Below are 15,103 nucleotides of genomic sequence, written 5' to 3'. Positions count from 1 at the left end.
ACCACCTTGGAGGTCGTTGGGTTAAGGGTCTGGGAGGGCGGGTGCAAAGTCCCTCTGCAGATGCCACAGGAGGGGCTGGGCTGGCAGGTGCCGAGAAACCTTCCAGAACTGGAGTCAGTGACGAGGCTCCTGGGGTTGGAGTCTGGGCAGGGGCTTCTCGGAGGAGGGGGCAGGGGCTGGGCCTTGTGTTGGTTCCGACTCAGCCCGTGGGTGGGTTCGTGGGATTGAGGCCTTCAGGACATGGCCTGGCCACATCCCCAGAGGAGGCTCTGCCAGCCAAAAGGGGCTTCTCTGCTGGCCTCTAGTGATGCAGGGACCCCTGGCCCCAGCGTCCAGGCAGAGGGCGGGCAGCAGGCTGCACAGGCCTGGGGTCCCACCTCTCACCCAGAAGCTCCGCCCTGCACCTGGCCCAGTGCTGGGATGCAGGGTCCCACGTGGTGAGGTGTGGGTCACTCAGTCCAGGGGCTCATGCCAGCCGATGGCCACAGCTGAGAGAGAAAGAGCCTTGACGGGGAAGCAGGGCCGAGAAGGTTGCTGGAGGTGGCCTCAGGGAGAGAGGCCTGTGTACCGGAGACCCCGGGGCCCTCAGGTGATGGCTGGGGTACACTGTGGGATGGCGTGTCCCCCTTCTAGCAGGACCAGAGGAGAGGAGGACCAGGGGACCTTGCTCTTGGGACCCTCAAGGAGGTGCCAAAGGCCCCGGCTTGCCTGGGACGTGGGGCTTTCCATGTGAAAACAGGAACTGTCCTGGAGAAGCCCGGCCAGCTGGTCACCCTCCCTCTCGGGTCCCTGGAGGCCAGACAGACTCACACTGGGCCTTGACCTACAGGAAGGAAGGAAAGACGCTGGGGTGGGCGACAGCCCGGGCAGCAGAGCAGGGGTGGGCACTGCAAGGTCGCAGGCCCTGTCTCCAGGGCCCTGGAGGAACACCTTACCCCAAGTTCCGTACTTGGGCAAGAACTACAGCTTCAACGGAGAGGTGTCCATCCAGGAAGGCGTGGAGGGGGGAAGTGCCTAGCAGCTGGTGGTCTGGCCTGGCTAGGGCCTGGGTGGGGGGTGGTGAGAGGGCAGGAGGGCAGCCTGGAATCAGGAAAAGACGAGCCTTCCAACTTCATGGGAAAGCAGGGCTCAGAGACAGTAGCCATACACCTGTTCACCAGGCTGGGAGGGCGGAAACCGAGGCAGGACACGTGGCATGGATGCACTCCTCTCCATGTGCTCCTGGTGCCTCAGTCCCCGAAACGGGCACATGCCCGAGGGACCCGGAGGGGCCCCACATTTCCCCGAGCACCACCTCCTCCGGTCCTGGTCCCTCATCCCCCACTAGAAGGGACCGCCCCATGTTCTGACCATCCATCCCACACACGGCGCCTTCTGGAACCTCTACCCATCAGGAAGAAGCAGGAAGGACTTCCAGGACCCCAGAAGAGAAGTCACAAACCCAGGCACCCGTTCTTACCCCGGAGAACCCCCCTGGCCGGCACCAGTGCCTCCCCCTGCCGGAGGACACTTTCAGAGAGCCTGGCTCTTTGGTCTCTGTTGGGACCAGCCACGCTGACACCTCAAGAGGTGACAAGCAGCAGCTTCCCTTCTGGGCACCCTGGGACCTGGTGGGGGAGTTTCTGGGGCCCCTGCTGCCTCCCACCCCTGGCCCTCTGGTCCGATGCCCAGCTCGGGGGGCGGCCAGGTCTCACACGCATTTTGCAAACCGGAGAAGCATGAGGGATAGCCACGGCCTCTCGCCCTATCCCTTCCACTGGGACTCAGCCCTGCTGGATGGACAGGTGAACACAGACGAGGGCACAAGTCAGACACCCCTGGCCCAGGCCCTGATTTGACAGTCGAGGAGGAGGGGCTGCCCAAGGTCACACCGCCAACAGTGACCGAGCTGGGACCAGACTGGCTCTGCAGGCAGCCCTGCTGGGCCAGCATCTCCACAGCTTACCCGGCTTTGACAAGCATCTCATCCTCTCAAGCCTCAGTTTCCCCATCTGCAAAATGGGACAATGCTAATTCCTCCCTCGTAGGATACATGTGAGGATTAAATGAGGCAACCTGCACGTAAATCGCATGGCCGGGGCGGCTGCCTGGCAGAGAGGGTGTGTTGCCAGCAACAGCAGGGTACCGACCAGAGATGCTGCTGAGCACCGGGCATGTGTGCAGCCGGGTGAAACAGCCTGTGTTCCATGAAGACAGACCCACCAGCCGCTGTGATGTGTGTCCCACAGACCCCCTGGGTCGGGTGGTAGCACTGTCCAAGCTGCTTGTTATGTAAATACTGCTTCATCCTGTCTGACAATTTATTAGGGAACTGCACATGATTTGGGGGTACAAACGCCTTTTTGGGGTTGGAGTCTCCCTGCCAGCCCACACCTCTGGGCTCAGAGCAAATGTCCACTTTTCATTACAGAGGCAGCTGGTGGGGTCCTCAGTGCTCGGCTGCGCCCTGCCCACCCCTCTAGGTCTGGAGGGAGAGACCGATGAGGCAGAGGGTGATGCCTCTTCTCAAGGAGGGGGCCCCTGTGCCAGGCACATACGGACACGGCCTCCGAGCCTCATCAGGAGCCTTACAGATGAGAAAGCAGAGGCACAGAGAGGTTAAGCGACTTGCCCAAGGTCACACAGCCAGGAAGAGGCAGTCACTCTGCTCAACTCCAAAGCCCAGATTTGCCCATCGACCAGGCAGCGCCACCACCTTGCCCCGGCCCCATCCCTCTTGCTGTGCAAAGATGCCGCCGGCAGGAACCTGGGCCCGCTGGTACCCTGGGGGCAGCCGCGGGCTGTGGCCACACCCTCCTGCCCCCCAGCAAGGGCCTGCTGCCTCTCACGCCCCGCCTGCACTCCAGGCCATGAGGCACCTCCTGGCACCATCCTCCGAACTCCCCTCCCTCTCCTTCCTCTTACCCCCCATCCCAGGCTCCCTAAGCCCTCAGGCCTGGCCTCTCCCAGGCTCGCAGCCTCTGCCGGCGCCCCGTCATTGCCGCTTCCCCGACTCTTCCTCACCTCGCTCCCAACTGCCGGTCCTGGCACCTGCAGCCACCACTCAACCACAGGACCCTGGACCCCCAGCTAGAACTCTCCGGGGCTCCCTGGTACCTTCGGGATGTAGCCAGCTCCTGGGCCAGATGGATCCCCAGGCCCTGCAAACCTGCGACCGTCTCCAGCCTCCATCCAGCCCCCACCCAGCCCATTCCCTGCTCCCTCTCCAGGCACCAGCTGCGACGGGCTGTGGAGGCCTGCAAGGCCTGGGCATGGCCACCTCCCTGCCTGGGCCCCCCTCCGTTCCCAGACTCATCATCCTCACCCCAAAGCTGGGGTGGCCCCTGCTGGGGGCTCCTGCTGTATCCCACTTCCCACCATCATAGCACAGCTGTCCCGGTAGCTGTGGAGGTTCAGGGTTTGTGCCTGACCGTGGGCAGCTTGGAGGCGGACCCCAGGCCTTCCCTGGCGGCCCACAGGGTTCCCTTAGGGTGTGGGCTTATTTTGGGGGGTGTGGACAGCTGATGGAGATTGTGGGGCACACGCGTCCCTTCAAGCCTGCTGTCTCATCTGCTGTCCCCCCAGCCAGGCACTTCTGCCCAGATGCCCACTGGGCCTTAGCCCCCAGCCCAGACATGGGAGTTATAGTTACTGGTTTGGTCGTTGATGTTGTCAGGTGGGCCAGAGTCCAGTTCCCCGATCAGGCCTGAAACCCGGGCCCCCCCCCCCCCAGTGAAAGTGCCCCATCCTAACCACTGGGCCACCAGGGAATTCCCCAGGTGTGCCCCGCAAGGCAAGGTCCGCGTGCGGCCCCCCAGGCCCAGCAGCGGGGGCGGGCAGGGGCGTGGACCACCAGGGAATTCGCCAGGTGTGCCCCGTAAGGGAAGGTCCGGTGCGGCCCCCCAGGCCCAGCAGGGGGGGCGGGCAGGGGCGGCCAGGTGCAGGCCTTACAGAGAGATCCAGTGACCGACCGGCGGCACCGATGGCGCGAACAAGGCAGAGGGCGCTGGGGTGAGGCCGGGCCCCTGCAGGACCTGGCAGGAAAAGGAAGAGGAGGGGCTGAAGGGCAGCCGAGGGGAGGGGGGAGGGGGGAGGGGGGAGGGGAAGAGAAGGGGCGAAGGGGAGGGGGGAAGGCGAGGAAAAGGGACGCGGACGGGGAGGGGGAGGGGCGGCTGAGGCCCTCACCTGGGTTCTGTGGCCTCTTTGTCTCTCCCCTCCTTGGCTCCCTGGCCCCCTGCCCACCCTGGAGACAGCAGAGGCCGCACGCTATTTACCGCTAAGGTGTGAGGGACGCCCCTCACCCCAAGCACCTTGGGGTGCTGGGAAGTTTTTGAAACTGAGGCTTCCCCCTCCACAGCCTTGACTGGCTACAGTGGGCAGACCTCACCCCAATCTTAGACTCGAGGAGACTCAGGGTCACAGAGAGTGAGGCCCTTGGCCAAGGCACCCACGGGGGGAGGAAGAGTGAGGTGGGCAGGCAGGCGGCAGTGGGGGGAGGGGGTGGCTGGAGGCTGCGCAGGGTCCGCCCTCCACTTTCCGGCCCCAGTGGGCTGCGTGGGCGGGCTGCTGGAGGTGGTGTCCTTTGTGGACACCAGGGGGCAGCAGGCCCCCAGTTTGGGGCCTCAAGGCTGCTGCCGGCGGGTGGGGAGGCGGCCTGGGCTGGTCTGGCCGGGGGCCCAGGGGCTGCCGCTCACATTGAGGACGGTTGTGGTCCCCCTGCCCGGGCCATTGGGGGAGGGAGGGGACAGGCACCGCTTCTGCTGAGCCTCTACTCTTTGCAGCCCTGGCTTGGCCGGGTTGTCTTACTTTTACCTCCTGGCCTCTGTCCTGATCAGCTGCTGCTCACCTTGGAAACGCTGCGGGGGCGGCGGGGGGGGGGGGTGTGGGGGCGGCCGGGGGGGAGTTGGGCAAACGTGGGGAGTGAGTGCATAGGGGAGCGGACAGAGTGGTGAGGGCTGTCCTCCTCGCCTGACCGTGGGCGGGCAGCAGGCAGGCGGCTGCTCCCTCATCCTGCCCTGACTTGTGGTGGGAGCCTGCTGGGGGTGTCCCAGTGCCTGCGAGTACTAGGTGCTCAACTAATGTCTCGCATGAAGTCTCTCCTGAAGCCTAGGAAGCCCCTGCCTCTTGTTCCTCCATGGCTGCGGGGGTCCAGGTCCTGCTGTGGGAGGGCTGGGGACCATCACATCTCCTCCCTGGCATTTCAGCTGCTCTGAACGCCACGCGGAGGTGTTGGAAGCAGGGTGGGAGAGGGGGTCCCCGGTGTACCCTGTGGGTAGAAGATGCTGACTCACAGGGGACCCCACTAGCTCAAGAAGACTAGACAGGAAGTTGGGGGGCATGGTGGGCATGAGGTCTGGGAAGGGGGGGTCATCTGCTCGTCCCCGATGTGCTTTTCTTGCTGTTTCCCTGGCAAGGTGAGCCTCTGGCCCGGGGGACCGTCCAGTCTGTGTCCTGCGGGTGGGGAGCCGGTGGGACTCAGAGCGGTGGCCACAGAGGGTGTCTGAGCCAGGCCCTGAGATCTTCCTCGGTGCCCCCCCCCCAGGACACCTCCTCAGCCCTGGGAGGGTCTGTCTGGAGCCTCGGATGACCAGTGGTCCAGGGGCTCCTGGGACTTTGAGGACTGAAACCAGCAAAGTCCCAATTAAGGAGGGAAGAGGGGTTCCCCCTGCTTGAGACCCCCGGGGTCGGGGGAAGCAGCCCCGCTCTATGTTGGAGATGGGGCGGAGGAACGCTCACGTCCAGGGCTGTTCCTGTTTCCCCGCTCCTCCCCCGGGGCTGCCCAGCCCCTCCCACCGATTCAGGGTGGGGGGGGGAGTGAGGACCCCGGCCCCGACCCTGAGTACAAGGCAGTCCCTGTAATCGGAGCTTTGGATTCGCGTTGTGTGGCTTGCGGACAGTCACCGGAGGGAGGCCGGCACCTGCGGAGGACGTGCCTGGCAGCCGCCCCGAGAACAGCCCCTCCTGGGGGGCCGGGGGCGGGGCGAGCCAAGCGGCGGGAACTCGGTGCGGGAGGAACATTCTCGCTGCGCGCGGGGTGCTGGCCCCCTGCCAAGGGCGCCAGGAAACCTCCCCCTGTGCGTGCGGGCGCGCAAGCACAGAGCTGGGCCGATCCGCCTGTCGCTGGGGGCTGGCTGGTTAATCTGTAACTCTCCCTACCCCTCGGGGCCTCCAGGCCCCATCTTACGGAGGAGAAGGTGAGGCTCAGAGGGGCAGCGGCCTCCCCAGGGGGCCTGCCAGGCCGGCCCAGGGCCTTGGTGAAGTGCGCCGCTGGGTGACGTGCTTTGACTCCCCGGGCACACTGGGTGAGCTGGTGGGGCGGTGAGGGCCTTACCCTGGTGGGCGGGAGGTGGACAAGCTGAGATCTGCACGTGGGAAGGCCGACTTGGCTGGGCGGGAGCTCGGTCACCTTCCTGGTAGAATGAACCCCAGGGGTTAGCCATCCCGGGGGAGGGCCATACACCCACATGTGCCCGCCCCTGGCTCCAGGGCTCGCGGGGGTGTCAGGGGACGTTAACCTCGGGACCCTTGACTTGTTTCCTCTCCCGCTTTTGTGCCTACCGGCCCCTCATAGCAGTCAGGTGGAGGGGCTCAGGGCTGGGCCAGAGGCACAGATCAGCTGCCGTTGAGCGCTGGGTGATTGCAGGCAGGTTGCTTAACCTCTCTGAGCCTCAGGCTCCTCCCTTGGCAAATGGGCATCAAAACGCCTCCGTCTTCAGGTTCTTGGAATGATTAGAGGCAAGGAGGCCAGCCTCAGTGCAGGGCAGGCTCGAGGTAGCTACTGTGGTCACCAGTTGTCATGTCCTTCCAGACTCCTCAGACAGGGCAGTACCCTGGATAGCAATCGGAGAGCTGTGGGAAGGGAAGGGCACAGACACAGAGGCCCCTGCAGGGTCCCCAGAAGCACTGCTGGGGGTGGGTCCTGGCACACCCACTGCCCCAGTGGGTCCCCAGGAGAAGGGAGGTTTGGGGCAGCCAGAGAGGCCGGTGGTGCCGAAGTCAGCCACCAGGGGGAAGCACGCGGCTGAGGATGGCGTTTCCCTGCCAGCAGAGACCAGGTTCGGCCACTCATTCCGGCAAGCATGTTTCTCCTCCCTGGAAAAAAAGCCCACAGTATCCACCGACTGTGGGGTGTTGTGAGGACTAAACGCCCCCCGCATCGGGCCTTAACCACTGTAAAAGCTGGAGCAAGTCCTTGAATCTTCCTGAACCTTCCTTTCCTCACCGGGATATACCCGTGCCATATATGTGAGTCAGGGGAAGTAGTGTCTGTACCGGATGACTCTCACTGTTTAGTGACTGAAGATGCAATGAAAAGTTTCTCACTCCCGTCCTGGTCAGGTGGGTGTGCAGAAGGCGCCTTGGGTCTGGTGGTTCGGCTCCACGTGGGCTTTCAGGGCTCCTGGCGCTGCAGGCTCTGCTGTCCCCAGGGGCCCCCCTCCCCCCCCCCCGCCCACGCCCCCGCCAGTGGGGAGGGGAGGAGGACCGCTTGGCTGATTTTGATGGGCGCTGCCTGGAAGTGGTGCAGAGCACCCCTGCTCACGTCTGTGGCCCCCGTCGCAAGGGGGTTGGGCACGTGGGCTTTCTGTGTGCTTACAGGAAAAGGCAAAGGTTTGGTGAGCTCGTAGCTTTTACTCTGCTGCTCCTAGGCTGGATGAGGTGAGAGCTACAGAGATGTACCTGCAGGATACCAGCAGGGGGCCTGGCGCTTAGGACCCCCACCCCCCACCCCCCCCCCGCTGCAAATAGGCTCCCCGTTGCTGCACATGCAGGATTTGCGGGCGTAGGGTAGCCCCGCCCCTCCCTGGTTCTGCTGTCTGCACAAACATTGTTCCTTTCAAATGCTTCTTTCCTTTGGATACATTTTAAGTTACAAAAGCAGATCCTGGCTGTCGTACCTAGACACATATTTGCTTGTCCAGAGCCCCTTGGGGCGGAGGGCTGGGCCTCTTCTCAGGGCTGGCGGCTCCCAGCCCTCCCCACCATCCGTCCCTGGCGCAGGGAGGGACCCAGCCTACTACTGGGAACAGCAGGTTCAGTAAGCCAGTGGGTACCATCCTGGATCGAATTCAAGGTCACAGACTCAGAAGGTCACCTCCCTGCCCTAATGAGGTGACTGAGTGAGGAGGTGTCCCCATGGCCCCTGGAGAAATATAACTAGGACACCAGGCAGCTGGGGGTGGCCCTGGCAGCTGACCCAGCCTCTGTGCCTCCAAGCCTCCAGCTCTCCGTTCCCTCCCCTGTAAAACAGGTGAGGCCCAGCAAGGGATCTGCGGAAACCATCCTGTGCAGGGCTCGGCTGGCTGAGGGCCCCACAGCTGCCATGCTACGTGACCCCACATGTATGGGACGCCCACTTCCAGTCCTTGGCGACGGGACTCCAAGCCACATGCTGTTGGGCTTGTCGCTGGCCCGGGACCCATCTGCCTGAACTCAGCTGGCTCCCATGAGGTGTCTCGTGTGCACCGAAGGCAGTCGGGATGGCCCTCCCAGGCCTGTCCTCGGGCCAGACCGTGCACGCGCAGGGCAGGGTCGCAAGAGGCCTGGTGCAGGGTCAGCTCCCGTAAGTTATGAAGCGTGCACTAGGTCCCCTGCCCTTGGGGGGGCCAGGGCACACAGGTGTTCATACCGTGGGGCAGTCCTTGCCAGGGACGAGAGTGCTGGCTCCCCTGGGTGCCCAGAGCAGGGCTGGGAGTGCGGTGGCTTCAGTCTTGTTGGAAGGGAGATGGCCTGCAGGCTGAGCCCGGGCCGGGGGTTGGCTCCTTCCCCGGCCTGCCCTCCCAGATGGCTGAAGTCAGGGCATCCTGACCTCTTGGGAAATCCTGGGGGCCACGTGGTTCCATGTTTGGTGGTCACTACCCACTGTGGCCCTGTGCATATGGCCTCTGGGGAGACTGGTGTGGCCGTGGCACTAGGGTGGGGCAAGGCCCTGCCTCCTAACTCCAGGCCAGGTGATATCAGCCCCACCCAAGGGGTCCACAGGGCCAGGGGAGCCTCTGTCATCTTATTTTCCCGAAGATAAAAAGTTGTACTGGACTTCCCTGGTGGCACAGTGGTTAAGAATCCGCCTGCCAGTGCAGGGGACACCGGTTCGAGCCCTGGTCCGGGAAGATCCCACATGCCGCGGAGCAACAAAGCCCGTGCATCACAACTGCTGAGCCTGTGCTCTAGAGCCCGCGAGCCACAGCTACTGAGCCTGCGCACTACAACTACTGAAGCCCGTGCGCCTAGAGCCCGTGCTCCGCAACAAGAGAAGCCACTGCAAAGAGAAGACGGCGCGCCGCAACGAAGAATAGCCCCTGCTCACCGCAACTAGAGAAAAGCCCGCGCAGCAACGAAGACCCAACGCAGCCAAAAATAAATAAATTAATTAAAAAAATTTGTACCAACTGTACTTGTGGAAAAGTTGGAATAGAATGCACAGAAAAGAGGAAAGAAATATAACACGAATCATCAACTTTGCATCCACTTTGGTCCTGCTGTCAAGAGCCGAGAGTGGCAACGTGCCCTGTCCCTTAGCTGGGCTCATGGCTTCTCCTGCTGGCCTTCATCCCAAACCTTGCCTCCACAAGCCTCCTCCAGGACACGTCTGCATGTTAGCAAGGAGTCCCGTCCCTGAAGGGACCTGGAACCCACCTGACCCTGCGGGGGAGGCAGGCAGGTTGGGTTGGGTCGGCCCCAGCTCCTTTCTCACTGGGCTCGTGGGCTCACCCAGGACAGGGGCTGGGAGCTCAGGGCCCTGCTGGGCCCTCCAGCAGGAGCTTGGCCGTCCCCCTCCCCACCTGAGCTGCTGGAGGCATTTCCTAGGCCCCCAGCCCTGGGACAGGCTGGGCCAAGGAGACAGCTGCAGAAAGTTACAGTCTCCTGTGGCCTGGCCCCGATGGGATGGCCGCTGGGGAGAGCCAGGGGCCACACCAAGAAGCGGGGGAGCAGGGTCATAGGCCTTGCCGGGCAGGTCCTTCCCTTTCTGGGCTGGCTTCTTCTCTCCCTGACACTGTGGTAGGGCCCACTGGCTCGCATGCCCTGTCATTCATTCTTAGGTGTGTACTTTCCCAACCAACACGTTTCCTGGGCACAAATGGGGGGGTGCTAGCCTTCCAGGATGGAGGCAGAGAGGCGCAGCTCCTATAAGCAGCTGGACCAGGGCTGCCTGGGCGCCCTCGTGGCTGCTCTCTGCTGCCCCCCCCGCCCCCACCCCATCTGGCGGTTCCCTGTGTGACAAGGGATAAGCCTGGCCGGGAGGATCAGCGTGCACAGTCAGGGTCCCAGGCTGGGCAGGGCCAGCCCCACCCTAGTGGAGAAGCCCCCAGCGCCCTGTCCAATAGCCAGCCAGCCAGCCAACACCCGGCCTGGCCAAGCCTGAAGTGGCTGAGCACCCAGTCAGTGACGTAGCTCAGGATGTCACAGGGTGCATAGCTCAGGATGGGCACGGCCCGTTTCCCATCCACTGGGCAGGACGGACGGCCCCAAGAGCTAGTCTCCAGACCCTGGCTCCAGGCGACTGTGGGCCAGCTCTCAAGGTGTCTGCCACTTCGCCCTTGGAGAAAGAGCGGAGCAGAGCCTCCCTTCCCCGGCCCCCCAAACCCCTCTCCCCGCTCACTCGTGGGCCTTAGGTCTAGCAGGTGTGTTAGGGCTCCAGGTGCGCGGAACCCTGCCAGGCACACAAGCCTCGGGCGCAGCAGGCCGCGCGGGGGCAGCCGAAGACCCTATCTAGCTCCAGCCAGGGACGAGCTGGCCGCGGCGGGTTAAAGGCCCGTCAACTGGCGCGGGAGGCCCAAGGGCGAGCGCGGGCGGCGGGGCTGGGTGCCCCCGGGGGGGCGAGTCGGGCCAGGCCGAACGCCGGTCTTGCCGGGGGTCGTCGCCCGCCGCGCCCGGTAGGGCGCGCCAGCAGGGGGGGGGGGGCGCCCGCGCCACCGCCGCCGAGCAGCCCCCGCCTGCAGACAAAGGAGCCGGCGGGGGGCGGGAGCGGGGGCGGGGGTGGGGTGGGGGCGGGGTGGGGGTGGGGGGGATGGGGCGAGGGGGCGGGGCGCCGCGGTGTCACGTTACCGCCCGCAGCGCCCTTTAACTCCGGCCCCGCCCCGCGCACCGCCCCCTCCCCCGCCGCTGCGCGCGCCCCGCGCCCCGCCAATCGGCCCTCGCGCCCCGCCCCGCCCTCGGGTGGGTGTGTGCGCAGGGCCAATGGGCGGCGGGCGGGGGCCGGACCGCCGGAGGGGCGGGGGCAGCGCGGCGCCGGCCAATCGCCGCGGTGTTGTTGAAACTGAAAATACTACATTATGCTAATAGCAGCGGGGCCCGTGCGCGGGGGGGTGGGACCCTCGCGTATAAAGGGGCGCGCGAGGACTGGGCGTTCCACAGGCCAAGTGCTCTGCGCTCGGTGGGTGCCAGCCAGGCCAGGGCTAGCCGAGCGAGCGAGGACAGGCACCCGAGGGGGCGCGGCCGCCGGCCGGACGACACAGCGAGCGAGACTCAGGAGCAGTCCACGGCCCGACAGCCAGGTAGCCGCCGCGCCGCCCTCCCAGCGCGTCCCTTTGCAAATGCAGACTCCGGCGCGCGGGGTCTCACTTGCGCCCGGCCTCCGCCCTCCTTTCCTCTCTTCCTCCTCCTCCTCCTCTCCTCTCCTCTCCCGCCGCCCGGCCCGCGCAGCCCCCGGAAAAGTCCGATGCGTATCTCCGCAGCGCGTCGGCAATGGAGCGCCTGGTCGCCCGCCGCACCTTTCCCCTGTTCGCGCGCACCAGCGCTTGCCGCAGCCTCTTCGGGCCCGTGGACCACGAGGAGCTCAGCCGCGAGCTGCAGATGCGCCTAGCCGAGCTGAGCGCCGAGGACCAGCGTCGCTGGGACTACAACTTCCAGCAGGACGTGCCACTGCGGGGCCCCGGGCGCCTGCAGTGGACCGAGGTGGACAGCGACTCCGTGCCCGCCTTCTACCGCGAGACGGTGCAGGTGGGGCGCTGTCGCCTGCTCCTGGCGCCTCGTCCCCGCCCGGACGGCGCGGGCGATAGCCCGCCCTCCGGGCCGCCGGCCGATGAGTCCCTCGACGGCCTCGGGGAGGCGCCGGCGTCGCCGTCCAGCGGCCCGTCCGTAGCGCCTGCCCCGGCCCCGGCCCCGGCGCCGCAGGAGAGCTCTGAGCCGGAGGCGGTCCCGCCGCCGCGCAGCCAGGAGCCCCTGGCCGAGCCGCCGCACTCAGGGATTTCGGGGCGCCCCGCGCCGGGCACTGCCGCCACTGCCACCAACACCAACGCCGCCGCCGCCGCCACTGCCGCCGCCGCTGCCACCACTGCCGCCGCCGGAGGCGCCGCGATCAAGAAGCTGTCCGGGCCTCTCATCTCCGGTGAGTCCCGCGCGGCCCCGCCCCGGCCCGGCCCGGCCCGGCCCTGCTTTGTCCGGCCGGCCGGGCTCCCAGGCCCTCGGGGGCCTCTCTTGGTCCCCGCCTCCTCCGTGGCGTTAAAGGGCCCGCAGCGCGCGGGGCGAGGCAGCGCCCGCACCCCGTCCCCGCCCTGTTGTTGTGCTCCGGAGAGGTTCGCGCGGGAGGGTTGGGAGGGCGCGCTCTGGCCCCCTCCGAGCGCGATCCTCGCCCGGGCCGCTGGAGACCCTCCTCGGGCGCGGCCGGGCGCGGCGATCGCGGCGCGGAGGGGGTTAAGCGCGGCGGTAGCCCCGGGGGGCTTGGCCGCGGGACAAGGGGAAATGCTTACACAGCACATTGCGCGGCGACGTAAACAAAGCTGACCCGCCGCGGACCTCGGCGCGGGCGGGGACGGCGCCCCCCCACCGGCCGCCCAGCCGCCCGCGCCTCCTCCCGGCACCCTCTTGGGCTCCCCGGCCGGCCCCGCCCTGACCGGCCGCGCGCGCTGTGGCCCGCAGATTTCTTCGCCAAGCGCAAGAGACCCGCGCCCGAAGCCAAGGCGTCGAACGAGGTTCCCGCGGGATGCGCCGCGCCCGGCGCCGCTCCAGCCGTCGGCTCGGCTGAGCAAACCCCGCGCAAGCGGCTGCGATGAGAGGTGAGCGCGGCAGACGGGGCGGGCGGGGAGGGGCGTCCCGCGGGGTCCCGGCGGCCAGTCTGTCGCCGCTCGCTCACCGCACCTCTCTCCCGCAGCCTCGCGCCCAACGAGCCCCGAGGGAGCCCGCTGGGCAGCGGACAGGAGAGGAGCGCTGGGCCTCGGCTGGGACCGTCCATGTAGCAGCAACCGGCGGCAGCTGCCACGGAGCAGCGTTCGGTTTTGTGTTTAAAGTTTGAAAACTGTGCAATGTATTAATAACGTCTTTTATATCTAAATGTATTCTGCACGAGGAGTACACTGGTCCCAAGGTGTAAAGCTTTAAGAGTCATTTATATAAAATGTTTAATCTCTGCTGAAACTCAGTGCAAAAAAATGAAAAAAGAAAAAAAAAAGGAAAAAAGGAAAAAAACATGTATATTTGTACAAAAAGTTTTTAAAGTTATACTAACTTATATTTTCTATTTATGTCGAGGCGTGGGCCGCTCTGCCACGCGCTAGCTCGGTTATTGGTTATGCCAAAGGCACCTCACTCGCATCTGGTTATCGACAAATGTAAATTTATTTTTTATAGCGGACTCTGGGGGGAGGGGGTCGCTCACAAGCTGTAGCTGCCGTACAAGCCCATCTAGCTTGCAGTCTCTTCGCGCTTTCGCTGTCTCTTTTTACTATTATGATTATTTTAAACTTGAAGACAAATCTGTTAAAAGAAAAAAAAAAAGAAAAAAAAAGAAAAAAAAAAAAGGTTCCTGAGCCGTCTGCACCACTGCCCCGGCTCCTCGTCCGCCGGGTTCTAAATAAAGAGGCCGAATAATGCTGCAACTCAGCTCCGTGTGTGCTTGTACTGCCTCCAGCTTTCCCCTCCGGCACCCCCAAATGTTAGGGAGTTAGAACCCAGGGGGCAGCCCTAAAGGGAGGGAGGGGGGCTTTCTCCTGGCAGGGCTGGCCCACGCCCACCTGCTCCAGGGCCCTAATTTAGGGATGAGCGGCCCCGCCCTCGCTCTGCATTTATCACATGCACACATGCGCGCGCACACACACACACACACACACACACACACACACACACACACACACACACACACACACACACACACACACACACACACACACACACGTGCAGGGCTGTACACGGAGACCAGGGCTCACTGTTTCCCAGGCTCCAAGGAGACCACCCCAGCTGCCCTGGGCCGAGCCCCAATGGGACTCAGGTGGGCACCTGCGGGGACTGGGCCGGTCGCAGGCCCGGAGAGGGTGAACCTGAGCCTGAAATTCTTCAGGCCCCGCCCAAGGTGGACCCCAACGGCTCCAAAGTCCTCCGCTTCGTGGGCCCCGGTGTCCCCCAGGGTGGGGCCGCAGGACCGCAGATGTGTTCTGGCCTCTTCTCTCGCCCACGGTGGGGGAGGGGCAGCCTGCAGGCCTGCGGGGAAGAAGGGAGGGGGAGGCCAAGAGGAAGGGCCCAGGGGCAGGTGGGGGTGGGGAGGGATGAGATGCGCCGCAGCTTCGGTGGAAAAACTCGAGGCCGGATCCACCCGGGCACCCACCAGCCTTCTAGTTTCCAAGTGCTCCCTTTTAGTCAAAAGGCGAGGTTTATTTTTTTTTTATAGCTGACCTATAAACCTCTGAAAATTATGGCTTACAATGGAAAGGGTGGTGTAAAATAGCAAAAACGGACGGCTAGCAGTATTTTTGCTGGTGCCTTGGGCCTGGGGAAGCGGAGCAGTGGTGGTGTATTTTTTTAAGTTAACAGTTTTGGGGCTGGTTGCGACACTGATGTCCCCCACGGATCAGGGTCAAAGACTCGGCTGAAGCCTCGATTTTGGAGATGCGTTTGGACATGCGATTCACTTCCCCTCCCCCGCAGCTGCCTGAAAGGGTGGGGAGGAGGGAAGTGGGACCGGCCCGAGGCCCAGCTGGGGCTGCACGCTGAGAAATACCTCCCCTGGGAAATGAGAGTAGGGGCCCCGCCGCCTTCAGCTCAGCCCGAGCACATCCTGGGAATTAGACCTGCCGAGATCTGACTTCAGGCTCTGCACCTCTCCTCTGGGGAGGGGGCCTCCCCCAGGCCTGCCTGTGTGACCAGGTGGGAGCTCAGCCTGGCTGAGCGGGAGGGAGGAAGATGGCGCGAGCTGGGA

At 64.6% G+C, this 15,103-nt stretch overlaps 1 protein-coding gene across 1 annotated transcript; it reads left to right on the top strand.

The window, feature by feature from the left end:
• Window positions 1–11,275: 11,275 nt before the first annotated feature.
• On the top strand, window positions 11,276–13,790 carry CDKN1C (cyclin dependent kinase inhibitor 1C). Its single transcript, XM_060160926.1, has 4 exons — window positions 11,276–11,471; window positions 11,652–12,304; window positions 12,835–12,971; window positions 13,067–13,790. Exons 2-3 carry the CDS (start codon window positions 11,662–11,664, stop codon window positions 12,966–12,968), a joined length of 777 nt encoding a protein of 258 aa, XP_060016909.1. The 5' UTR covers window positions 11,276–11,471; window positions 11,652–11,661; the 3' UTR covers window positions 12,969–12,971; window positions 13,067–13,790.
• The last annotated feature ends 1,313 nt before the right edge of the window (window positions 13,791–15,103 follow it).

The sequence above is a fragment of the Lagenorhynchus albirostris genome, chromosome 9 (genome assembly GCF_949774975.1).
Source record: "Lagenorhynchus albirostris chromosome 9, mLagAlb1.1, whole genome shotgun sequence".
NCBI lineage: Eukaryota > Metazoa > Chordata > Mammalia > Artiodactyla > Delphinidae > Lagenorhynchus > Lagenorhynchus albirostris.
The sequence above is the reverse complement of the archived record's forward strand: the minus strand, read 5'-3'. Positions and strand labels throughout refer to the sequence as shown.